General features: G+C 44.2%; 2 protein-coding genes across 3 annotated transcripts in view; one reads left to right on the top strand and one right to left on the bottom strand.

Annotated features, from left to right (window-relative positions):
* Positions 1–1,085, bottom strand: part of LOC144168639 (uncharacterized) — a 42,319-nt gene extending 41,234 nt beyond the window's left edge. The window contains exons 1-2 of the mRNA XM_077697584.1: positions 752–1,085; positions 59–437 (exon numbers count right to left, since the gene is read on the bottom strand). Of these exons, the coding sequence (XP_077553710.1) occupies positions 59–314 (256 nt within the window). The 5' untranslated portion in view covers positions 315–437; positions 752–1,085. The remainder of the gene's footprint in view (positions 1–58; positions 438–751) is intronic.
* Positions 1,086–7,663: 6,578 nt separating this feature from the next.
* LOC144170713 (retinol dehydrogenase 11-like) overlaps positions 7,664–27,981 on the top strand; it is a 59,406-nt gene continuing 39,088 nt past the window's right edge. Inside the window, exon 1 of one of the 2 annotated variants that reach the window (XM_077700682.1) lies at positions 7,664–7,783. The gene's annotated coding sequence lies outside the window, so the exon portion shown is untranslated. Of the gene's footprint in view, positions 7,784–16,779; positions 16,907–27,981 lie in introns of those variants that run through there. The other variant, XM_077700681.1, reaches the window with a different exon arrangement.

Raw genomic sequence — 27,981 nt, 5'->3', positions numbered from 1 at the left:
GTCCAGCCCAAGCTCTATCACTGCTGGAATACTCTTCTTATAACTCCATGGGACTCACCAGCGTTGGCGCCCGTGATGATGACAGTCTTGCCTTCCATGCTGGCCTTGGAGCGGCAGACACCCTTGCGCACAAACACAGCCAGGACGCACAGAGTTCCCACCTCGAGAAGGAATATGGCTTCGCGCAAAGTTCGCCATATCAAAAAGAACAGCTTCTGATACGGAGTGTGGTGGCCCTCGCCAGTGACACTCGATCGCCCTTCTTTAGGCGACGCAGAGTGGGCCTGCGGGAGCTCTTCAATCGTCGCGCCCATTTTGGTGATTTCTGGTGCCAGCGGTCCTCAGTCATCGAATAAACATATTCGGGGGCCGTTGACACATTACCCGAAAGAAAGTGTCTATCTAGCACATGGGTCATCCATCTTCATCACGTCTGGCTGCAATAAAATGACAAATGGCGTCAGGGCCGGAAAAACATACTCTAATTGAAGTTTGGATTATGAAGAAATGCAGAGAGGGCTGGTCTTTTTCCTTCAGGACTCAAAGCAAGTGTTTTGGAAAACACAGCATTAAATCCGTGGCAATATATGTAAAATAAAGGCATATCTTGAACCATTTTTAAACGCAAATCGTCTTAGGGAGTAAAATGTATGTTTTGAAGCATCAATGAATGAAACGCTGTCCTAGATTACTTTCAAGCGTCTAGCGGCTTTTAAAGAGTAGGAAAACAATAAGAGAGCATCGTACGTACCGAATCAGCAATCACTCTGTTCTGACAGTGAATCCTTCTAGCAAAGTGGACAATATTTCTCTTAAGGGATTTCTCCTTCTTTGCAAACAGCACTGACAGGAGCACGGCAGAAATTCAAGGTGTTCTGTCGTGTTGCTACTCGGAGAACATCAAGCGGCTATTCTGAAGCGCCAGAGGTTCAAGCTGGCTTCTCCGTCCTAAGGTAGGCTTTATCCGCCTAAGAATGCCCCGGAAATGCCCTTGCGTGTTGGCGCCAATAGCGAGGCGTAGGGTGACGGCGGAGGTATACAAGGAAGGGTGCTCGCGAATGAGTGAAAGTGGCGGGAGGGTGTTCTGTGTGATGTGCGACTCCTGCTGCGACACACGCAAACCGGCGCGATGGACCGGTTCTTCACGGTCGCTCGCAATCATCTGACGTCACACTCGCACGTACACGAGCACAGACAAAAGGAACATTGTTCTATTCGAGCGAAAACACGAGCAGGGCGAAGCAGCCGGCTATAATGAAGCGTATTCTATAAACGTCGCGCGTAAAGAGTTCCCGTGAATAGAAAGTGGGACCAACTACCTCTCCCTGCCGTCGTTAACGTCATGAACAATAGTATTCACACTGGCTGGATAAGACTCAAATTGCGCACTGCGCAGTCTCTTTCATAGAAAATGAGCATTGCTGAAGTAACTGGGAACACGCCCTAATTAGAAAAAAGGACGTCATGTAACGGAAGTCTTAACGAAGCAAATATAAATTACCGGACGCGCGGGAGGTTCATGCTCGCAGCGGGTGTGGTGCAATTCATACCGTAAAAATGTTCTCCGCTAGTCTTTTCGTGACTACCCAACATAATTAATTATCAAGATCTCGACCATTCCACAACACTTCTTAACGCATTTGAAAGAGAACTCCTTTCGTGTGGAAGATCAAGCTCAGCGAACGGGAATTTTTAACTTAGAGAGAGTGCGTATTATTCGTATTGGTACACGAGACAATCAACTTGTTTGAAAAAGAAGGTAGCCGTCATACCCCTACATTCATGGTGTGAGCCACAAGCTCAAGAACGTACTGGGGCGGTCGGGTGTAGACCTTGTTTTTTCTGCTCCTGACAAATTGAGTAGTCTTTGCCGCAAAGTAAACAGCGAATGCCCAGCGGCCATTAATTGTACGAAGAAACATGAATGTGGGTGTGATACTGGTGGGAGGTATATATGTGTGTTGTTATTTCATGCAAAATAAAGTTTTTGAAAGTTGCGCTCGCCTTTTCCTCTCTATCTTCGTCCTCGTCTTTAGCCCAAACTTATTCGTTCGTACGTCATGAACCAATTAGCCAGAAACAAGTCCTACTAAACATGCAAAGCTCTTCCTTTACTGCCGGAAAAAGGTTAAGGTTATCTATGAGATACCATTGTCATGTAAGCGGTCGTACCTGGGTAAAACGGGTCCCCTCCTTCGGGAGCACGCGTGCGATGAAAAAAAAAAACACACACACAACAGCGAGCGCGCTAGCTGCCCACGTTGCAAAATGCCCAAGTTGTTCTTCGTTTGAGCAGTGCCACGTGGTGGCCAGGTATCAAGACAGGCTGCGTCGGGAGATCAGAGGAGCCTGGAAAATTCTCACCCGGAAACACGATTGCATCAGCCCTCCCTCCGTTGCCCTCGCTGGTAAAGAAATTGGCTTTCTTAGCAGCTAGGAGAGATTGTGTGGGCGCTCCGATATAAACTGCGCTGGCGGCCGCAGATTCAACACTAGTGCAGATTGCTGTGCCATAGAATATTCTAGTTTTTTTTTTTTCTGGTTTTTATAGTTTATTTTGCATTTATTATTATTTTTGCATTTATCATTCCTAGATTACTATTTCACGTGTCTTCTGTCTTTTCATATTTATTGCCTGTTCGCGACAATAAACATCAGTTGTTAGCGCCGTGTTTGTGTGATCTTACTATCGTGATGTTCCGGCGCTGTAACTGGCTCACCTACAATCCGTGTTCCTTGCTCAAAATTGGTTGTTGATTCAAACCAGAACTAGACGATAAATTTATCGAAAAACTGTTTAATTTTTCCTAGCTCCATTTCGTCTGAGTTCACAATGGCAAAATACAGCGTAGATTTACAAGATAAAGAAGAAATTTTGAAAGTGCGGATTGTACCATAACGATCAAAATAACCGAGGGGGCGTATTAAAGAGGACCAGTTAATATGTATGGCTTAGAACCTGATGCGTTCTCGTTTTGCGTTGCATAATTTGTGCCTTTAAATTGAGAATTGTATCAACCAGCCATATTTCGTGCTCAGTATACATGGCAGCCACTGTCGTCTGTTCGGCGAGTGCAGAGATGACTTTCGTCAGACGGGCGTGTTAGGAGGCAGTGTTCTGGCGATCAGCTCAGTGTAACACTGGTGCATAATAATAGCAACGAGCCAGCCGGTGCAACAAAAAGTTGCGCAAAAACAGGGATCAGGAAAATCAATGCTTCCGACGTACACACTGCGTGCACGTACGAGGAGGACTTAGTTGGTTTGAGCGTAGCAAAAATGAATTCAGTTGAAAGTCCAGCCCCGTCCTGTCGTAGGTATTCTTCCGGGTTTTGTTTATTAAAGCGAAGCTTTTTATGTGTCATTGATGGCGTATCTTGCGTCGAAAACGCACTGCAGGAAAGCCAACTTTTTCTCACGATCGTGGTTATTGTGGGAGAAGGAAAAGAAAAAGTGCTTCCCGTGTTCGGAATCGAACCTGAGTCCCTCGCTTTGTGAAGCCGACGTCTATCCGACTGCGCCTTTCCGAGACGATCGAAGCAGTTTGGATTTGAACAGGGGTGCATGGATGGGAAAAACTACACAGAAAAATCATGCACCTCTCCGTCTAACGACCGCGATAGTTGAATGCGACACTTTTTGGGGGTGAAGCTCCTGTTCCTCGGGCCCCGTCCCGTCCCTCGTTGCTGCTGTATCCGGCACATTAATGATGATTGTGGCAGGATCCCCCTAGGGATTGGCCAACCAAAGATTGGCCGAACAGGTCAAAACGTTCAACGCGTTCGTTGCTACCCAACAAGGAGGAGAGGAAGAAGAAGGGGATGTCGTTCGTCGCCTGCGAGCTCAGCTAAACGTTCACACTTATCTCATTTTTCTTCCTGAATCTACTTTCATATTATACATATTTGAAAAATTCTGTTCGGTATTTACTTTTCTAAATTTTGGGATCTGAAATAATATAGGTCACATCCTCATTAGGTACAAAACTTCTTGGCCAATCCCCCGCGTGGGTATGTGCCATGGTCTGAGGCAACCAACCAACCAACCTCAAGACACGTACCGCGGTTACGCGACACAAGATGGTTTGGAGAAGGCGACGGCCAAGGTGGCTAAAATGTCACACACCGAATTCGCCAACTTACCCGTGGAGATTCCCATCGTCCCAAACAAGCCCTACATAATCACCACAAACATCGACGTCGCCGACGGGCTTGTCAACGGAACGGTGGTAAGCTTGACGTGTCGAGTCTTTATATGATGTGCGGGCGAATGTTTCACGGTTTTATCGATAAGCATTTTAGCTTCGCTCCTCTCATCATCATTCACTTCGTGGAGACGGCGGGATTTTTTTGTGAGAAATCGGGTGGCTAAGGGTTAAAGACAAAGTCGTTGCGATGACAAGTCCAAACTGCATGCGACTCAAAGTGAAAGCTCGACGAGTCAAATTTCAAACCGTCTGCGAGTACAAGTCCAAACACAGACGACAACCGAGGAATCCCTCACGACAAAGCTTCGTGTTCAACAATCGTCGGCGTTAGACGGAAGTGTGCATAATTTTTAAATGCAGAGCATTTCTTTACCTCACGATGTCACCCGGCGTTGGCGTGCCTCGGCGTCAGCAACAGCCGTTCCAGGTGCGCCCTCTCCCCCACTCCTCCTCTCCCGCATCACGCTACCGTCCTCGCTCTCAACAACAGGTCCGCACCCCTCCCGCTACACTATATAAAAAAATAATACTTACCGGCGCCTGGTTTCGATCCCTCGACCCTGCGGGCGGAACGCAAGGTACATGGTGCTCTACCCACTGCGCCACAAAGCCGACACAGAATGGAAGGCTACGAATGCACCTTATATTCTTGACTCATTCAAACTACGTCAAGAAGCTGCTGATACAACGCATTCACTACCTGTGGGCGGAAAGCGAGGTACATGGTGCTCTTCCCATTGCGCCACAAAACCGACACAGAATGAAAGGCTACGAACGCGCCTTATATCCTTGACTCATTCAAACTACGTCAAGACGCTGCTGATACAACGCATTCACTACCACCAACTCCCCAAACACTAAACGTTAACGCAATACACCCACCCCCTATACGACGCATTTACTCGAGTCCCCCTCGCGGGGAGATGGGCCCTTTTTAAAGCAAAGCTTTACTACTTTCGTCGAGCGATTCCGTGGAGGGTGCGCAAGGTCACCTTTTGACGGGAGACACACTCCCGGCGACACACCCCGCGAAGCACATCGTGTGATTCGCCGGGCCCGCTGTTGGCGCCTGCGGGCGCCGACAGCCGCCTGTCGGCCACCGCCACTGCCGCTGCGGACGAGGCAGCCGACAACCCCCGTAGCCTCCCATGCATGCGGCGCTGGGTTGTTTCGGGCAACGTGACTCGTCTCGCGCCCTGCGAAAAGGAACGGTGCGTTCGCCCTGAATGAACGCCGCGTTCGCCCGGCCTACTTCTGTGAACGTTGCACGGAACCGAACGGCTTTGCGACGGGGTCGGCAATACAACATCAAAGGTTAACCAAGTGAAAGCAAGGCTCAACCAGACTAAGTCAAGCTTTTGCTTTGCATATCCGAGGTCAGCTGAGCTAAGCCGTACCATTTTTTCGTTTATTTTTCTTCAACTATAAGGCGAACTATAAGGGGAGAGGTTTATTGCCCTTGATATCACCCCCACCACAGCGATTCTGCGCAGTGGACGAGCGGTAGGGTTCAGGCTGTTTGTGTAAAAGTCTATGCAGACAGTTCTGATTGAGCTGTATGAGCAGTCTGCCTTGATTTTTCTCAAGTGGCCTAAACGTCAACGCTCACTCACTGCCTACAATCACTGTAGTGGGAGTGAGATGAAGTGCAAAAACCGTCACCAAACTGCAAGACTCCTTTTGTGGGAGTTTTCTTTATCCGCGGTGAAACACTCTAGGACACGCACCCCTCTGCTTGGATTCCTATGTGCCCTAACATATTATTTTGATACTTCCGAAAATGGTGCGCATTTCATTGAGATCACAGCTAAGGAAAATGTGTGCCGGGGTCTTTTTTTTCTGACGTTGGTGTCTTCCGACGACTTAAATGTATTCAACGTAATTATGGCGATGAAGCAAGCCGGTTATGCTCCCCGCCACAGCTGCGACATTACGCCTTCTTAAACAAGGTCAAAAGTTGTTTATTAAGCCCGGTTTCTGAACGGAATAATAAGTGAAAATTAAAAACAAATAGATGAATGTACGAGAACAGGAATGAGGGACTCGGCGAGTTGGTTTTCATAGCCTAGAGGTTGTCTGATTCACCACGGCTTTGCACTTTGCTATGGCATATAACGAAAAAAGGACTTAATGGTGGTTGTTTTATTTAACTTTTGTCTTCGCTCTTTTTGTTGGTGCACTATTTACTATGTTGGTAGCGAGAATACTTTGAGCGTATTATATGAGGGAAATCTTTGTCGCTTCGATAAGGGGCACTAGAGAGGGTGGTGGCATAGTAGGACCGATATCCGGTCTAGCTTGGCGAATGCCAACGTGTAGGGTTTGCACATCCTTATAGAGTCATTGGCGTCCAGGGTCTTGGTGATGGGAAAGGCTCTGGTCAGAATGGGTGTACCGTTAGAAGCGCCGCCCAGTAACACACTAGATGTTCCTTGTTTTAGCATCATCTACAATTTAGAGAGAAGACACTGATAAGGAACATACAGAAATGTAAGGAGATCGAAAATAGTTGGTTCAAATTGATGGCAACACAGCGCCACTTTTGACAAGGACAAAGAAATGGAAAAGGCCCGAACACAGTGCTGAACACAAATGCCGCATGCTGTTTGGGCGTCTTTCTTGATTGTCAATGTTCCGATTGCCGCTGTTTGGTTCCAATTTTCTATGATAGTGCGTCGTCTTGTCTGGGATGTCCTGGTCCTTGCTGGCTGTACGGAAATAAACAAGAGTAAGAAAGAATGAAACGCAATAAAGAATGAAACGCAACAGTGTTTGCAGTACTGGGCCTTCGTCGTCGAATATGAACCCACATCTGCCAGTCAGACAGAACATTTGGTGCTAAGGTCTTACTTCGGCACTCCTGGAATAGGTATCTCAGTCCCCCACTGGAGGGCCGAATTTGTATCGCGTACCAAGATGCTACACTGTCTCTGTTGAAAACGTTCGACAGTACTGGCAGAATTAAATCCATAAACGAGCTAAGTCAGCCGTTTGATCCAGCAAACCTTATTAAGTTATTCGTTGAGCAAATATCACCCCATGGTGGGATTTCCCTATTCATTTGCTTTCCCAGCGAGTAGTGATTGCTGTTATTGTATACGCCTCGCGTGATTTCTTTCTGCCGTTGCTCTTACAGACCTCCAAGTAGCGGCAGCAGCAGTGGCGATGCCTTGAAAATCTTATTGAACGTCGGGTAAAAAACTGCGTAGTTCCAACAAATGTGGAAAATACAAACTCCTATTTGCGTGAGGGTTGATATGCAAAGCATGCCACCGCAAAACATTTGAGACACGCACGCGGTGCAAGTGAAAACATAGAAAGGGAGACCTGAAGGTGGGAGCACTGACGACATGAAACTGTTACTACAGCGCTTAACATCTATGCATGTTGACCAAGGATCGCTTAGAGGTTGCGTAAAAGGCGACAAACATCGGCAGTCCCTGTACTTTCCTTTCTCAGATGTGTTCAGGCGGGTGTCTTCCACCTCTGCGCCCTTCACTTTGGCAGGTGCACAGACTTTCACAGTGAGGTTCGGGCGTCGGAACTGTACTAAGCCGTGGGGGAGCCATAGAACAGGTACGTCCGTTTCACAACTTTTAGAGCTTTTGTACGCGAAGCATATCTTGTCCAACCCAGGGGTGCTAGTCCAGAAGGCACGAGATTGAGCGAAACTCGGGAAACAACGAGCTCTAGCGACGCCCACCTAACGTAATGATAATATTTCGAGGCGGAGTTCAAGCGCTTTAAAAATGCAATTCAAAGTATTTGCTGATTATAGGGGTGACGTAAGCGGTCCAGGGTAGCCCGTTCCAAGGAGGCGCGACTAAGGCGTGGCGCGTTTTTCACTGCTGCCTCTCCTTCCACTGCTTCACTGGTGGCTGCTGGGGGCAAGCAAATCCAACTACGTTACTTTATCGCGCTTTTATTTTATTGATCTGTATTTCACTACAAAATTAATGTATTTTTTTTATTTTACGCGTAGTTATGAGCTTTCTGTTTGAAATTCGCCGTCATAAGCAGCAGTTTCTGCCCATTTCTGCCGTCTATGGCAGACAATACAATGACGTGGCTAAGGCCCACTGGCAAAAAAAAAAAAAAAAAGGAAAGCGGCTGATGGAAGCGCGCCACATTCAAAGTAATTGCTGCTCGGTGCTACCGAAACCCTCCGTCCCCTTTCAAATACAAAATTTCCTGGAAGCACTTCAGTCTGCTTACGTGATTTAAAGGCTAAATCTTGGCGATTCTTAATAACAACTCATACATTGTACTTGCGATACTTATGAGCAACTAATAATTGTACTTGCGGTAATTCCTAACTTATGTATTGTACCTGCGTATTTTTTCTCGGTTTTATTTTTTTTTGTCTTTCGGCATGAATTTTGGCATTCGACCGGCTTCTTTTGTGCTATACCGTGTTTGCGTCAGTTTCTTTTCTTTCATTTCGTAGTTAACTAGCCAGCAAGAAAACTGGCACACAGCACCGCCTCCCTATAATCGGAGTTCTGTGGGCCTGATGTGCACCCGTCATTCTCATGTGCCATGACGTTCACGTGTCACGCATTATTCCACTTTTTTTCCAGTTCACCGTTTTGTGAATTTTCAAAACGCCCCCATTCGTTCCTCAAAGCTCTCAATGGCGGCTAAGTCACACAATTGGCCATGTGCTACAAAAGAAAGGAATAGCAACAACCACAGCTTTTTAAATTTGTTTCCTTTGTTCCCTCAAATTTGTCCCCTCAAACCCCGTAGCAAACACATTTCAGTGGAAGAACAGAACACCGAGAAAATCGGAGCCGCCCCGCGCCGCTTTTAGAGGGCGGAGCTTTAAAAGAAGGCTGGAGCCAGGCCGGAGTTTTAAAAGGAACAGCTGGGTTATCTACTTTGCATAACGGAATGCATTTTGCAGCTCGATTCTAGACTGCGCTGAACGCGGATGTCCGCACAAGCCTTGCTTTTTTAGCGTGAGCGGCCTCAACTGGGTGCGCTGATAATGCTAAGCGTGCTCCGCGCGATTGCCCCGGTGTCGCTTGAGGTTTATCGGATCCTGTACTATCACTACTTTGTTACCTCTAGCAGCTGAAAACTCGGGACGGAGTTATCTCGGGCCTTCTGGAATAGCGCCTCAGGTGACCTTTTTTGCCTCGCTTTTCAGCTGTCGCATTTTTGAAGCCGGTTTCTTCAGCTCACGGATATCTTACAATTCAACGAAACACATTAGTAGCAATAGAGCCAAGTGACGACAAAATTGCCCAACTGACAAATGTTGCGAATCGTCGCGTTTGTAATTCCATCCGCACCCACCACTGGGTTCTCTTTGGCTCCTCCTATTGCGACCCTACCTTCCCCTTCGGTTATAGGTCTGTCCAAAAAAGGATTATTCGCTCTTCTGCACGGTTCATTAAATGACCGTGGGTTTGGCGTACCGACGTATCTGTCTTTTTTACTTCGTTGATAAGTTCCGTTCCACTTTACTGGTTCACGGGCCTTTCAATGACTTTACCACCCTCATTTGTTATTTTTTTTTTTCGGGTCGATATCGGCTTTAAGGACATTTCACGTTTTTGTCGTTCTATACGGGCCTTTTGGCGTGTCTGCAAACTGTTCCCGCTTCTGTTTGGCTAGTTTGATTGCGTATAGTCGATCGCTTTACTCTTATCTAAGCTATCTTTATTTTCAGTTTTCTCAGGTTTTGTCTTCTCTAGCGTTTTACCATGCAGACTCCTGCGTGGCTCCTAGTGGTAGAAGCGATGCTTATCTACGTTTGGCTGCTTCGCATGGGCTACGTTTGGTTGCTTCGCTCGGCTAAGACATTTTGTGGTTCATTCCCCAATTATTATACGTTTCTGAGACCCCTCCTCAAAGTTCTCGATTACGTCAGCGGTTTGTTCAGTTTCCTGTTGAAATGCCTGCCAGTCCGTGATCCTCGCCTTCAGGATGTCTTAGCGAACTTGCTGAGGGGTCACTTTTGTTCTGGGGATAAAGTTGCCACTTCGAAGAATCTCCGTTATGTTTTCTCGGTACACCACGTATTTTTCTCTCACGAAAGTTAACTTTGGCGAAGTGTCTGCGCTAACATTATGGCCAAACTTCTGGCAATAGTGTCGCCATGATTGCGCTGGCGTACTAGCGGGCGTCTGGTTTCTGCAAGTTGAGCGATTTTTGCAGCATCATTTGTAAAATTGGCACACTTATGCGTAAGCAGCATTAAGTCGCGTATTGTAGTAATATTCCAATTACGTACCAAACGGAAAGGGGAGACATGCGGAGTTTCCTGGGCCGTGGTGTACTTTTAAGTGAAGGTTACGAGTAGATGCGTGTCATCATAGTTTCAGTGGTCGTCGATACTATGTCGGCAATCGTCTTGTTCAGCCGTTCTGTGAGAGCATCTGCGTAGAGTGGTAAGTAGTAGCTTTACACTGAATGGTTCAACTGAGTTTTGAGATTTTGTTAATTAGTTGTGCCGTGAACGCCTTTTCAGTTTGTTTCAGTTTCAGTTTATTAGTGATTTTAAAAAAAAAACGTAGGGCAGTAATCATATACAGACGAAGGTACCAAAGTAGTAAAAACTGTAATGGAACCCCCCCTTAATACTAACAAACAATGAATGGATCAAACAAACAAGCAACACGTAACACGAGTGACTGGCAATCAAGTATACAATTCCTAGGGATGAGTAATTAATACAAGCTAAAGGACACAACAGGCAACAAAAAGCAACGCAAAGAAAGAATAAAACAAGAAAAAAAGAGAAAAGAGAGATAAAAGGAAAAAAAACTGTGGTTGATTCTTCTGTCATAGGAATCGGTGAAACACGAAAGTGAAATGTCCAACGAAATCTGCAGCTGAGCATGATCTGCCGGTCGGCGGCTGTCTTGTGGGTGTGCATGGCGAGCGACGTCCTGCTGGCGAGTCGTGTCGGGAAAGGTGTACTGGTGTCATTTCCGTGACGGATATGACGTCAGTGAATTCTTGGTGTTTCCCGGCATAAAACACTTCCGCGTTAAAATATAAAACCCGAAAACGAACAACCCTAAGTATAACGTACTGAGTATAACGCACTCCTGCAGCCTGACTGCTCCAATAAAGTCGCAGCTATGGAAGGGCAAAGTCGTTTTATATCCCATGCAAGCTGCCGAGAATGACATTTCGTTTGGTCAGCTTGCACTACGCTCGCGCTTCCAGCAGCAACAGACCATTGCTACATTGGTGCTCATTCATTTCCCTTGTTATTACATAGATCGTGACAGTGTTCAATTGTCTGAAGCGGAAAGTTTGCGAGCGGGTACTAAGTTGATGGTACGTGAAAGAAAAAAAGGCCTGAATGGCATTGACTGTGCAATATCAACAACGGAGGGTCGAACCGTTCCGGCATGAACCGGTAACAGTTATATCGGTTCAACACACACACATATATATATATATATATATATATATATATATATATATATATATATATATATATATATATATATATATATATATATATATATATATATATATATATATATATATATATATATATATATATATATATATATATATATATATATATATATATATATATATATATATATATATATATATATATATTATTATTATTATTTTTATTTATTTACACACTACTGTCAATCCCCAAGGGGGATTATTACAGGAGTGAGCATACAGGTTCAAAGTTACAGAAAAGATGCGCAACTTGCGCAGGATTATTGCAGTACTACAGTGCACATTCACATTAGGCACAATCAAAAATAATACAGTAAGAAGAAAACAAGTATGCATACTCAAACAATGCACACACCAAGATGCATATAAGCATCACATTACATAGATTTTAAGGTATTCAGGCAATTCACATCACGTAGTAATGACGCACACCAATAGTATACGGTAAGTATGAACACCATCAAGATACACAACCTAGTACACTTTTTTCAGCCAGTTCCGAAAATTTTTCAATGGTTGGTTGTTGAGTAATAACAGGCCCTAATGCATTCCATTCCCGAATAGTGCGTGGAAAAAAAGAATAGCTGAAAGTGTTGTTATTAAATGAATACTCTTCGAATTCCCAAGAATGGCATTGCCTTGTTGGTCCAACGTCGCGAAAGGTCAAGAAGGAATCAGGGTTTATTTTCAATGATTTGTGGATTATTTGATATAGGAACTTCAGTCGAAGAAGATGTGCGCGGCTGGAAAGGGTGGGTAGCCCTGCCCGACGTAATACTTCAGTTGGCGAGTCAGTGCGTCCATATCTGTTGTAGATAAAGCGCACTGCTTTGCGTTGAACCCTCTCCAGAGTTGTAATGTTAGACGTGGTGTGAGGGAACCAGACAACAGTTGCATATTCGAAGAGAGGCCGTATGAACGTGACGTATGCGAGAAGTTTGGTTTCGTGGGTGGAAAAATAAAGTGCCCTTTTGATAAAAAATAATTTGTTTAATGCTTTCTTTGTGACGTAGCGGACATGGTCCGTCCAGCCAAGATCGGAAGATATCGTCACGCCTAGGTATTTATAGTGGTTTACACTTCGAATTTTCATATTGTTAAAACTGTACGAGAAATTTAATTTGGAAGTTTTCTTAGTAATGGACATGCACACTGTTTTGTCGATGTTGATCTTCATTTGCCAGTCGTCGCACCACTGAGCTATCTTTTTTAACGAGTTATTTAGTTTCAACTGGTCTTCACGGTGCTTTACTTGGTTATAGAGAATGCAGTCGTCTGCAAAGAGCCTTATTGGAACGTCGACTTGGTAAGCTAAGTCGTTGATGAAGATCAAAAACAACAAAGGTGCTAACACAGATCCTTGGGGTACTCCAGACACAACTGGAGCCAGATCGGAACGATGGTTGCCGCACTGTACAAATTGGTGGCGATCCGTTAAAAAATTGCGTATCCAGCGGAGAACCGGCCCATCCACCAGTAAATTATTAAGTTTGAAAAGTAATTTAACGTGAGAGACACGGTCAAACGCCTTAGAGAAATCAATGAAAATTACATCAGTTTGTGAACGCTCATTTATTCCTAGGGCTAAATCATTCATTGTTTCGACAAGCTGAGTAACTGTGGATGATATATATATATATATATATATATATATTATCCACAGTTACTCAGTTACTCTTCCTATATATATATATATATATATATATATATATATATATATATATATATATATATATATATATATATATATATATATATATATATATATATATATATATATATATATATATATATATATATATATATATATATATATATAGCGAGCAATAAAACTTTGAAGATGGTAGAGAACAGAAGAGAAAACTTCGAACAATGTAAAAACCACAATTGTTGCCAACGTTTCAGCAGAGCCTTGCCTTCGTCAGGGCAAACACTCGCATGGCTGGCATGGTTTTTGTAGGGGTCGGTCCCCAGGTGAGAGGAGAGAAGAAGTGGAGTTGAGAAAGCGGATTGGTTTGGGAGTATGTAGGCGGAGATATTGAGGGTGAAAGAAGGTTGTATAGTATGAGCCACGAAGTGGGTAAGAAAGTCAGCCGGGGGTTGATATTCCGGGAAATTCTTGGAGAGAAAGAATTAGAGGGGTTTGCTGCCCCACCGCACGGCCTACGGAAATGTTCTCAGAAACGCCGGAAGCGGAACAGGCGGTGCGAGGAGTCCTTATCATAAGCTATCTGCAAGCCCCAGGTCAAAAGAAAAGGTAGAGAAGGAAAAAAAACAGGTCAAGAAAAAAAGACAGAAAAAAAAGGAAAAACCACACTTACACAAAAGAAAAAGCAATAACCGCACAACTGAAATGGCACTTGTCACCAACAGCAACATTCCTGGAACAGGCCTTTCCTGAAACTCAAAAACGAAAAGATAAAGTTAGGGGGACTTACAAACCGGAGCGAAAACAAGAGAAAAATAAAAATAAAATGGAATTCCAGAAAAGATTGGAGGGATGCCTGCGCGAACTAAACTGGAGGTTAAGGAATGAAAACAAAAGGAATTAGGTGGCCACATAAGGAGCAGAGGGAGGTGTCATATTCTTTGCATAAGGTGCAAGCAAGACAGTGCCTACTGCTGTATTCCCTGTGAGTATCGCAAGGATTCCGAGTTACCCCTTGACGCATTAATTCCAGCAGGTTCCATGGAGTTGAACTAAAAATTTAGAAATAATTAATAATCCGCTGAATAAATAATTAAATTAAAGAAGTTGAATTAATAATTAATCCGCTTTCTCAATTCCACTTCCTCTCTCCTTTCACATGGGGACATTCCCCTATATAAACCGAGCCAGCCAGGCGAGGGTTTGCCCTGACGAAGGCAAGTCTCTTTGCTGAAACATTGGCAACAATCGTGGTGGCTACCTTGTTCGAAGTTTTTTTCTTATATATATATATATATATATATATATATATATATATATATATATATATATATATATATATATATAGTAAAAAATGGGTATAGCTTCTAACAAAATGGTTTATTGGTCGACGTTTCGGTCGGATGCCGACCTTTATCCTTTATATATATATATATATATATATATATATATATATATATATATATATATATATATATATATATATACCGCCGGAATCTTGGAAGCACGCGAACATCATCATAATCCATCAGAAAGGTGACATGAAGGAGGAAAAATTACAAGCCGATCAGCTTACTGTCAGTCGTGTACAAGGTATTTACCAAGGTACTCGCTAAAAGAATTCCTGCCACCTTACATTTCAGTCAACCTAAAGAACAAGCAGGGTTCCGTAAAGGCTATTCAACAACGGACCATATCCACACGATCAATCAGGTGATCCAGAAGTGCGCGGGGTATACTGAACCCCTATATATAGTCTTCATAGATTACGAGAAAGCATTTGACTCGTTCTAAACCTCAGCAGTCATTCAGGCATTACGCAACCAGAGTGTAGGCGAGCAATATGTAAGAATACTAGAGGATATTTACTATGGGTAGACAGCTGCCATCATTCTCCATAAGGAGAGCCGTAAACTACCTAATACCTATAACGAAGGGCGTCAGACAAGGAGACACAATCTCTCTATTGTTATTCACAGCATGTGTACAAGAAGTATTCAGAACATTGCATTGGGAACAGGTGGGAGTAAGGGTTAAGGGAGAATACCTCAGTAACCTCAGATTTGCTGATTACGTTGCCTTGCTAAGTAACTAGGAGGACGAATTACAAAGCGTGCTCACCGCACTGGAGAAACAAAGTAGAACCGTGTGCCTGAAAATTAATAAGCAGAAAATGAATGTGATGATCAATAACCTCGGGAGAGCACAGCGATTTGAGATAGGTGGCGAAGAGTGGAAGGGGTAAGCCATAATATCTTAGAGTTGGGACCCCGGATCCCAACCATGAGGCAGAGATAATTAAAAAGATAAGAATGGGGTGGAGTGCATTCGGCAGGCATTCTCAGACAATGAATGGCAGCCTACCATTGTCCCTGAAGAAGAAAGTGTATGACAGTTGAATCTTACGGGTACTCACCTACGGGGCAGAAACTTGGAGGCTCAGTAAAAGGGTTCAAGTTAAATTCAGGACGACTCAGTGAGCAATGGAACTGGAAATGATAGGTGTAACATTAAGGGACAAGAAGAGATCGGAGTGGACCAGGGAACAAACGCGTGTTAAGGACATATTAGTATAAATTAAGAATAAGAAATGGGTGTAGGCAGGACATTTAATGCGAAGGCACGATAACCGTTGGTCATTAAGAGTAACAGAGGGGATACCTAAAGAAGGCAAGCGTGGCAGGGGGCGGCAGAAAGTTATTCGGGGCAGTTAGCACAGGACCGCGATAATTGAAGATCTACTGGAGAGGCCTTTGCCCTGCAGTCGGCGTAGATAGGCTGCTACTGATGATGATCGTGAATGATACATGTTGACTTACTATATCGATAGAATACGGGCGCACACACACGCACGCACACACTCACACGCACACGCACACACAACTTCCTTACAATTAACTTGTTTCAGGATGGTCTCGATAAAACAAAAGTTACAGCCGTTTTCTGTAACCACACTACCTCCGCACATGGCCATGTATTGACAGCAGAGGCGAATAATGTTTACAACTTCAATAAAAAATAACTAATCATGAGAAGTAAACTTAACTCGGCGTAACGATAGACTCGCCTTAGCGGCAATTCAAGTATGTTTTCTTTTCTAGATACCTACATTAGATTGAGAGCCACAAAGCGTTTAGCACTATCTCTGGAGCCACCGAGAGCGATTCTTTATCGAAGCGACCCGATAAAAGCACGGTTTTGGTCAGAACCCAGCACAAGACAGCGTTTCTGTAAAACTACTCCTGTGAGGCCAAGCGAAAAACAGCTGCGCTGTAAGAGTGCATCTCCGAGGCATATGAAGTGCATTACGAGACGTTCCGATCCACAGTACAAGCGGGAAGCGATATTTATTTCAACCAAACAAGGGGTCGTTTTTAGCCCTACTCATATACAATGGAACATCCGGGCGTTTTTTGAAGGGAGTCGCTCCGATATTGTTTCTATACCGTGTGGCAACACTGGTATTCCATGAAGACATATTTCCGGCGAGACGACGTTTGTTTCTGTACGCTCTTTCTTTCGCGGTCTCACTCGCTTCAGTGCGGACGAAACAGCGGTGAATGTGTCTTCTTGCGTCCTCGTTCGAACCAACATTCATCAAGCTGCAAGTAAGTCTTCGAGGGGCCTTTTTCTTGGCTTCGGGGGTCTGCAAGAATCGATGATTAGATGAAAGGTGCAGGGTAAAACAAAAGCGTCGTTATGAATCCGCCACCATAATTAATTTATTGAGCAGTTAATCCCGGTTGTCACTACAGAGTGCCTTATAGCACAGATGCACCGTCCAGGCTTAATATTGTTCAGAGAGAAAATATTGCAAACGAAAACCGAAGAACTGTTGGCTCCCCGCCATGAAGAACTGTTGGTTTCCCCGCAACGCTCTGACACTAACATGCCACAAACTTGGCTTGACAGAAAAGTAATCGCGTTGGCCTTTAAAGCTGTGTGCGGTTGATTCACATGCCCTTGCTATGCTTGCGGTCATTATTTCCGAACCGGTTTGCGAACCGGTTCGGCGTGAAATTTAGTAAAACCGGAACTGAACCGGAACGAAATTATTTCCCCGGAACCCGAACCGTAGCCGGACCGGGATTTTTTTGGTTCGACACACCGATACCCACACACACACACACACACACACACACACACACACACACACACACACACACACACACACACACACACACACACACACACACAAACATATATATATATATATATATATATATATATATATATATATATATATATATATATATATATATATATATATATATATATAAGCAGTAAAAGAAAACTTCTCGAGGAGCCAGAAAAAATACTTGAGAAAATGGTAGACGCACTATTAAAAACAAAAACAGTGGTTTACTGACGTTTCGACTGCGGGACCAGAAGACTGGTCCCGCAGTCGAAACGTCAGTAAACCATATAATATAACCAGTAACCAGTATATTATATAACCATATAATATAACCAATATAATATAACCATATAACCAGTAAATATATATATATATATATATATATATATATATATATATATATATATATATATATATATATATATATATCAGGGTGCCGAACCGGAACCGAACCGAACCGAAAACCGGAACTAAACCGAAAAAGAAATAACGGTTACGGTTCATTCCGAAACGGTTCGACCCTCCGTTGTTGATATTTCACAGTCAATGCAATTCAGGCCTTTTTTTTCTTTCACGTGCCATCAACTTCGTACCCCCTTTCGCACTTTCCCCTCCAGACAATTGAACATTATCACGCTCTATGTAACAACAGGGGAAATGAACGAGCACCAATGTAGCAATGGTCTGTTGCTACTGGAAGCGCGAGCGTAGTGCAAGCTGACCAAACGAATTATCATTCTCGGCAGCTTGCAGGGGATATAAAACGACTTTGCCCTTCCCTAGATGCGACTTTATTGGAGCAATCAGCCTGCAGGAGTGCTCCACTGCGCAACAGTGAAATCCCACACCCGATGTGCGCAAACTTTTTGCATTTCATAATTTGTTTAAAATGTCCGACACCTGCAAATTGTTAATGCTTGACAATTGTGACCGCGGGAGCTTTGATTGATGGTAGGGTTTGACACGCCGACGCAACACAGGCGATGAGGCGCGCCGTAGTGGAGGGCTCTGGATTAATTTTGACTACCTGGGGATCTTTAACGTGCGCCGACATCTCGTACACACGGGCATTTTTGCTTTTCGCCTCCATCAGAAAGTGACCGCAGGAGCTTCTCAGTAGCTAAGCCGTTTGCTGCTGACCACAAGTGGCCTTGATCTCCCTTCCCCACGACCATTTTTCTAAAGTAGATAAAAATCGAGAACGTCCGTGTATCGAGATTTTAATCCACATTTAATATCACCAGCTGGTTAAAATAAGTCTGCTGGCCGGCAACATAAGCTGCGCCTAGGAGCAGGGATATAGCACGGGGCATCAAATGCGCCAGTTTATTTTTAAAAATGTGTTTGCACGGAAAACAACAACAAAAAAGGCGAATCACGTTGTTTTAAAATATTACGCAAAAAGTAAGTAAAACATAATAAGTAAAAAAAGCACCAAAACGTGGATATTGCTCTATACATTTCTTTGCTCTGCCTTTCACAACCAAACGTGTCATCAATGCGAAGGAAATGAGTTCCGTGGTCAGTTTTTGAGGACAGTACAGTGGACAAGTTCCGTTTTTTACAGATACAAATAACAACAAATATGTCAAGGAAAACTGTTAAGGTGCGCACTTCATCCCTTGGCAAAAAACTGCAGCCCTCGACTTTGTCTTGGAAGCAGAAACAGTAATAAAGCAGATGACACATACCTGAAGGCAGGCCGGTACCTCGCACTGTCCCATTCGCCCAGCGATCATCTTTTCTGCTTGTTCTGCAGTTTTTTCTCTTTCAGATCTGCTTTTTCTAGAAGGTGCACTTGCACTGACTGCCCAACTCGCTACATTACTTCTACTGCTACTCGTTCCGGAGGAGAGTACTCCTGTGGACGAATTAAAGAGCGTTACATAAAAAAGTCCCATCTCATGCTCCGCGCGTCCAGATTCTCTTTCATTTTGTAACAGCATGATCTGTTACAAGATCCCGCAATGTAACACACGGAACGTTGGCCGGCGGTCAGTCGGTACGATGACATACTGATTGTAATGCAAACATCCGGTATAGCTATTGCAGAAGGAATTGCAGTGGTCAGAGCAATAATGCAGTGACGAGCGTTAACTAAACCTTACTTTTAACAAAAGTGGGACTAACACATTTGATAAGGTGACAACTAACCTATTATTCATTGTGACTAAATAATCTAATTCATTGGAAGTATTTATGTGCCTGTTGTAGGATTTTTCTGTTTTGTTAGAAATACATAAAATTTGCGCCATTGGTATTTAGCGCTGGTATTTGAACGCGCCAGTACGCGGGCCTAAATTTAAGGCTTCAAAGTTAGCGTGATGGGCGATTCCATAGCGACGATTGCGATTTCAACAAAAAAGGAAAGGCCAGAAAGTATATCCAACCGTCATATCTGTTGCCGTGGCTTTATGAATAGTCGCTAGGATAACATAAAGTCTGGGCAAGAAAGTAGAGGGTAAATCGTCGCCACTTCATCTGTTTTTCTAATATCTCGTAATTGTTTAAAGTTTGCGTTACAATTGCGCCACTGCCCCTTTGGGGAACAGCAGCATTTTTAGTTTTTGTTTGTATTTTGATTTTACTGTCATTTTAAACTACTAAGTGTTTTTTTTTTCTAAATTCAGTGATAATTCAACTCAAACCGGTATTTTTTTCGGTTCGACACACTGATATATATATGTATATATATATATATATATATACACGAGAGGGTAGACACACGTATGAAAACGATGATCGAACTAACGTTTCGACCGGGGTCCGGTCTTCGTCAGAGTAAACTTCGGTAATTGAGCGCGCTGAATATATAGGCACGAAAGGATAAAGGCTGACGAATAGTCTTGCCACTTTGCAGATACAAATCAACAATAATAACATAAGAAGAGCACACGTGGTGTTTGTACACGTGTGAATTAACATGACGTTTTCAACTACAGAACTTGTACAGAATATCGGAACGGATCAGGGAGGATCAACAACTACCCTTTAGAAAGAAAATGATAACGTTCGGGGATTACAGCTTAGCACTTAATACGCAAACACATCAGGAGCAGTTTGTAGATATAAAAAAAAAAAAAAAAGATGTCATCGTTTCTGGAAACATTTCATATCGCTTCCGTTCGCGTAACCACACAAATGAATCGGTAAAGCCTCATTGAAAAAGGTGGCTCTGCTTCTACGGTTCCAATGGGGATAATGCAATGACGCCAGCACATCAGGGCAAGAGGCACGTTAACGTTCCTACACTTTCATTGATACCCCGTTTGACTGTGTTAAATTTATGAATTAGAAAAGACTCACGCACTTCCATTTCGTGATGCGAACGGAAACCTGATTCCAGTATAGTAGCCCTAATTTTTTCGAAAGAGTGACCGGGAATATTTACATGCTTAGACAAAGGAAGCCCCGGAGAGGAACGTGCGTGCGCCCGGTGGTTATTAAAACGGAGCCTGAAAGACGTCTCGGTTTGGCCGATATACTGGAGTGCGCAGACTGAGCACTCTAGGAGATATACTACATTCGACGTATCGCAGTTAAAATTGCCTTTAATTTTTAAGGAAAAGTCAGAAGCTGTGCTGTTTACCGTTAGTGACGTGGTCATATGGGCGCACACTTTGCAACGAGCTTTTTGGCAAGGAGAACATCCATGCGAAGATGGCGATGCGATCGTGGAAGAGGTCAGCATGTCCCGTAGGTTTTTTGAACGGCGATAGACTACGCGCGGTGGCTCTTTAAAAATGCTTCTAAGTCGCTGACTTTGCATAAGGATATTATGATGCTTCTTTAAAATACCTGTGACTTTCGGCGCAGACGCCGAGTGGGTGAGAACGAGATTGGGTTGTGAATCAGCCGTTGTGTTATTCTGCGGTTCGAGAAGCGTTTTGCGGTCCAGGGAATCCGCGCGCTTCAGAGCATCGTCAATTAATTCTTGAGGGTAGTTTTGCTTGATTAGAGATTCCCGGAGTTTGCCGCAGTTATCAACAAAATCTGATTGCTCAGAGCATATTCTTTTGAAACGAAGAGCTTGGCTGTATGGTATACTAGTTTTATTGTGTTTAACATGGCAGCTTTCGAAGTGCAGATACTGATGCCTGTCAGTGGGCTTTCTATAGAGTTTAGTCGACAATTTTCCATTGACTAGGGACACGGTTACGTCGAGAAAGTCAATTGTAGATTCTGAGATATTGTGCGAGAAGTTAATAGACGGGTGGGCGTTATTAAAATCAGCTATAAAGGAATAAAGCTCAGATTCCCCATGTTGCCAAATTAAGAAGATATCATCGATAAAACGCCTGTAGAAAAAGGGTTGAAGGCAGCGGTCGGCAAGAAATTTGTCTTCCAGGACACCCATAAAGATACTTGCATAATTAGGGCCTATTCTTGTGCCCATAGAAGTTCCACTTACTTGAAGGTAGTGTTCATCGGAAAATTGAAAATTGTTTAGTTCAAGTATTAATTTGAGCATGGTTGATAGCCCGGACCTGTCAATCGGTTTGTCATCATCTGAGCGTTCATATAAGTTAAGAACAGCCTTTATACCGTCTGCGTGCGGTATGTTAGTGTAAAGCGATGCCACATCAAGAGTTACAAGAAGTGAACCATGCGGAATTTTAAGATCGGCTATATCAGATAGGAAGTGATTCGTGTCTTTAATGAAAGACGCCAGAGTTGGAGGTATTTTGTTAATGAGGTTATCAACAAAGCGCGAAAGATTCTCAGTCACAGTGCCTATTCCAGAAATAATGGGACGCCCCGGGTTGTCTTTTTTATGAATTTTGGGTAACAGATAAAATCGACCAGCAACAGGGCTGAGTGGGAGGAGCGATTTAGCAAGATTCGAAGTTATATTCCCTGTCTCTAAGAGGCTCTTAAGAGTATTTTCGATTGTGGCTTTGAATTCTAAGGTTGGGTCGTAATCAAGGCGCCTGTAGAGGGAACTATCAGCAAGTTGCCTGTGGGCTTCATTGACATAGTCACTGGTATTCATTATAACAATGGCGCCTCCTTTATCGGCAGGCTTAATAATAATATCACAACGCTCTCTCAGTTTATCAATAGCTGCGGTTTCATTACTAGAAAGATTTCTGCGGAAAGATCTGCGGCCTTGGTAGCTTTCGATAACATCCTGCTGTACTGCTTTAATGTAAATATCAAGGAACTTATCCCGTTGGGTTGGTGGGGTCCAATGTTTGCAGGAAGGGAGTAACGAAGGTTCAGGATTTGAAGCGGGACGGTCGTGAAAAAATTCTCGCAGGCGCATGCTCCGTGCGAAATTATCTAAATCTTTGAGTAACTGGAACTCGTTATAACCGCCAGTGGCCGGGCAAAAACTTAACCCGCGCGACAAGACACTAGTTTCTGCGTCGGATAATTCTACGCTCGACAAGTTGACAATGTTTCCACTAGATAGGCGATCAGGTTTTGCGCTGAAATTAGGTTGACGACCAATCGGGGCAGATGCAGGGGGGTACTCAATATTTAAAGGGGATATACCATCGCGCGATAACTTTCTGGCCTTAGTTTCATTGATTTCGTGCAATTTTTTCTGCCTATATATTTCCAACGCGTCGCATTCGAATGGCGTTAGCTCAGATGCGCGTCGTAATTGATTCTCTTTGTTAAGCAAGTCTTTACTGTTTGATTGGTAGTGATTAATAAGGACAGCTGCTAGTCCAAGAGAAGCATCCTTTAGTATCTGCTCCCATTTAGAAGCGTTGTTTGCGGACATTTGGGAAGTAGCGGGATTTACGTAAATTCTTAAACCTTTCGGAACTATACCGTTGTCTATGTACGTCTTGAGAGTTGACGCATGCATTTCGTAACGAGTTCGCTTCTCGAGAACCTTCCGTATTCGTAAAAAATGGCTAGATAATACTGAAGACAAAGTGTTACCAGGATGTGGCGCGGCTAGTCACTTCGATGCCGCGGCTTTGGCGCCGTCCTTACGGAGATTGTAGCGCGGGGCAAGGTTAGTAGGGCTTGGCGGCTGGCTGGCCTGGCTGGCCGAAGAAGTCGATGGTCCCTCCTGCATGGGCTCTGCTGAAGGCTCGCGGACTAGTGGCTGGCTGTTGGAGGTCACGGGGTGCTCCTTTGAGGGAGGTTTGATGACTGGGCGCTGGTTACTTGAAGGCCTTTTGCTTGACGATGGTTGCGTATTAAGTGCTAAGCTGTAATCCCCGAACGTTATCATTATTCTTTCTAAAGGGTAGTTGTTGATCCTCCCTGATCCGTTCCGATATTCTGTACAAGTTCTGTAGTTGAAAACGTCATGTTAATTCACACGTGTACAAACACCACGTGTGCTCTTCTTATGTTATTATTGTTGATTTGTATCTGCAAAGTGGCAAGACTATTCGTCAGCCTTTATCCTTTCGTGCCTATATATTCAGCGCGCTCAATTACCGAAGTTTACTCTGACGAAGACCGGACCCCGGTCGAAACGTTAGTTCGATCATCGTTTTCATACGTGTGTCTACCCTCTCGTGTATTTTTGAAACCGAATCCCGGAACTTATTCATCGCTATATTCTGCCATGGATTTGGGAAGGACCACGTTGAAGACCAAGACAATCATGTTGAAATTTCCAAAGACCATCGCCAGTACAGTAGTTTTGGGTGACTCCCAAACGAAGTACCTCTTTGAGCATTTCGATCCACTCCGCACTGGCACACCTGGATTCATATCCCAGCCCGGTTCAGTGATCCAAGATATGCGCCCCCTCCTTGACTTCGTCCCACGTACTACAACCACTTTGATTCTGCACGTGGGAACCAACGATCTGGCGTCTGGCACAGGCCGTTCTGCCTTCACGAGGTACCGCGAGCTGCTGGACTTCATTTCGAGGGAGCGGCCTGCAATACAACGTATCTACGCCAGCCTTGTACTACCCAGGACTACTAATCGCCACCATAACTACAAGAATCACAGCTTCGTTCGTCGCTGCAACAAGGAGGCTTGTTCTTTCAACAACCTTCTACGTGATTTCTGCCGACAATCCAAGAAAGTGTTCGTCGTTGATCATGGATTTGAATGGCTGCCTTCAGCGCGTGTGTTCGCGGCTGACGGTTTACACCCCAATTTTGAAGGAGTGGCACTGCTGGCAAGCCACATCCGTCGCATCTGCTTTAAAGCACGATTTGATCCGTCTACCTCAGCTTGGTGTTCTCCTGCGGGTGAGACGTCCTTCCTGCCAAACCCGGAATCGTTTCCCACAATAGCGGAGGCTTCATCTATTGTGTCCACGGCCAAGCGTGCGCCCAGAGGCCCGTCATCCCCGAACCTGCTACCTGCGAGTAAAATGCCTCCGGTCAAACCATCGTCAAGCAAAAGGCCTTCAAGTAACCAGCTCCCAGTCATCAAACCTCCCTCAAAGGAGCACCCCGTGACCTCCAACAGCCAGCCACTAGTCCGCGAGCCTTCAGCAGAGCCCATGCAGGAGGGACCATCGACTTCTTCGGCCAGCCAGGCCAGCCAGCCGCCAAGCCCTACTAACCTTGCCCCGCGCTACAATCTCCGTAAGGACGGCGCCAAAGCCGCGGCATCGAAGTGACTAGCCGCGCCACATCCTGGTAACACTTTGTCCTCAGTATTATCTAGCCATTTTTTACGAATACGGAAGGTTCTCGAGAAGCGAACTCGTTACGAAATGCATGCGTCAACTCTCAAGACGTACATAGACAACGGTATAGTTCCGAAAGGTTTAAGAATTTAAATAAATCCCGCTACTTCCCAAATGTCCGCAAACAACGCTTCTAAATGGGAGCAGATACTAAAGGATGCTTCTCTTGGACTAGCAGCTGTCCTTATTAATCACTACCAATCAAACAGTAAAGACTTGCTTAACAAAGAGAATCAATTACGACGCGCATCTGAGCTAACGCCATTCGAATGCGACGCGTTGGAAATATATAGGCAGAAAAAATTGCACGAAATCAATGAAACTAAGGCCAGAAAGTTATCGCGCGATGGTATATCCCCTTTAAATATTGAGTACCCCCCTGCATCTGCCCCGATTGGTCGTCAACCTAATTTCAGCGCAAAACCTGATCGCCTATCTAGTGGAAACATTGTCAACTTGTCGAGCGTAGAATTATCCGACGCAGAAACTAGTGTCTTGTCGCGCGGGTTAAGTTTTTGCCCGGCCACTGGCGGTTATAACGAGTTCCAGTTACTCAAAGATTTAGATAATTTCGCACGGAGCATGCGCCTGCGAGAATTTTTTCACGACCGTCCCGCTTCAAATCCTGAACCTTCGTTACTCCCTTCCTGCAAACATTGGACCCCACCAACCCAACGGGATAAGTTCCTTGATATTTACATTAAAGCAGTACAGCAGGATGTTATCGAAAGCTACCAAGGCCGCAGATCTTTCCGCAGAAATCTTTCTAGTAATGAAACCGCAGCTATTGATAAACTGAGAGAGCGTTGTGATATTATTATTAAGCCTGCCGATAAAGGAGGCGCCATTGTTATAATGAATACCAGTGACTATGTCAATGAAACCCACAGGCAACTTGCTGATAGTTCCTTCTACAGGCGCCTTGATTACGACCCAACCTTAGAATTCAAAGCCACAATCGAAAATACTCTTAAGAGCCTCTTAGAGACAGGGAATATAACTTCGAATCTTGCTAAATCGCTCCTCCCACTCAGCCCTGTTGCTGGTCGATTTTATCTGTTACCCAAAATTCATAAAAAAGACAACCCGGGGCGTCCCATTATTTCTGGAATAGGCACTGTGACTGAGAATCTTTCGCGCTTTGTTGATAACCTCATTAACAAAATACCTCCAACTCTGGCGTCTTTCATTAAAGACACGAATCACTTCCTATCTGATATAGCCGATCTTAAAATTCCGCATGGTTCACTTCTTGTAACTCTTGATGTGGCATCGCTTTACACTAACATACCGCACGCAGACGGTATAAAGGCTGTTCTTAACTTATATGAACGCTCAGATGATGTCAAACCGATTGGCAGGTCCGGGCTATCAACCATGCTCAAATTAATACTTGAACTAAACAATTTTCAATTTTCCGATGAACACTACCTTCAAGTAAGTGGAACTTCTATGGGCACAAGAATAGGCCCTAATTATGCAAGTATCTTTATGGGTGTCCTGGAAGACAAATTTCTTGCCGACCGCTGCCTTCAACCCTTTTTCTACAGGCGTTTTATCGATGATATCTTCTTAATTTGGCAACATGGGGAATCTGAGCTTTATTCCTTTATAGCTGATTTTAATAACGCCCACCCGTCTATTAACTTCTCGCACAATATCTCAGAATCTACAATTGACTTTCTCGACGTAACCGTGTCCCTAGTCAATGGAAAATTGTCGACTAAACTCTATAGAAAGCCCACTGACAGGCATCAGTATCTGCACTTCGAAAGCTGCCATGTTAAACACAATAAAACTAGTATACCATACAGCCAAGCTCTTCGTTTCAAAAGAATATGCTCTGAGCAATCAGATTTTGTTGATAACTGCGGCAAACTCCGGGAATCTCTAATCAAGCAAAACTACCCTCAAGAATTAATTGACGATGCTCTGAAGCGCGCGGATTCCCTGGACCGCAAAACGCTTCTCGAACCGCAGAATAACACAACGGCTGATTCACAACCCAATCTCGTTCTCACCCACTCGGCGTCTGCGCCGAAAGTCACAGGTATTTTAAAGAAGCATCATAATATCCTTATGCAAAGTCAGCGACTTAGAAGCATTTTTAAAGAGCCACCGCGCGTAGTCTATCGCCGTTCAAAAAACCTACGGGACATGCTGACCTCTTCCACGATCGCATCGCCATCTTCGCATGGATGTTCTCCTTGCCAAAAAGCTCGTTGCAAAGTGTGCGCCCATATGACCACGTCACTAACGGTAAACAGCACAGCTTCTGACTTTTCCTTAAAAATTAAAGGCAATTTTAACTGCGATACGTCGAATGTAGTATATCTCCTAGAGTGCTCAGTCTGCGCACTCCAGTATATCGGCCAAACCGAGACGTCTTTCAGGCTCCGTTTTAATAACCACCGGGCGCACGCACGTTCCTCTCCGGGGCTTCCTTTGTCTAAGCATGTAAATATTCCCGGTCACTCTTTCGAAAAAATTAGGGCTACTATACTGGAATCAGGTTTCCGTTCGCATCACGAAAGGGAAGTGCGTGAGTCTTTTCTAATTCATAAATTTAACACAGTCAAACGGGGTATCAATGAAAGTGTAGGAACGTTAACGTGCCTCTTGCCCTGATGTGCTGGCGTCATTGCATTATCCCCATTGGAACCGTAGAAGCAGAGCCACCTTTTTCAATGAGGCTTTACCGATTCATTTGTGTGGTTACGCGAACGGAAGCGATATGAAATGTTTCCAGAAACGATGACATCTTTTTTTTTTTTATATATATCTACAAACTGCTCCTGATGTGTTTGCGTATTAAGTGCTAAGCTGTAATCCCCGAACGTTATCATTTTCTTTCTAAAGGGTAGTTGTTGATCCTCCCTGATCCGTTCCGATATTCTGTACAAGTTCTGTAGTTGAAAACG

Source organism: Haemaphysalis longicornis, unplaced genomic scaffold (assembly GCF_048455015.1).
Source record: "Haemaphysalis longicornis isolate Haplotype H1 unplaced genomic scaffold, Haemaphysalis longicornis Haplotype H1 scaffold_2, whole genome shotgun sequence".
Taxonomy (NCBI): Eukaryota; Metazoa; Arthropoda; class Arachnida; order Ixodida; family Ixodidae; genus Haemaphysalis; species Haemaphysalis longicornis.
Note: the sequence above shows the minus strand (reverse complement) of the source record. Positions and strands in the feature narration are given on the sequence as shown.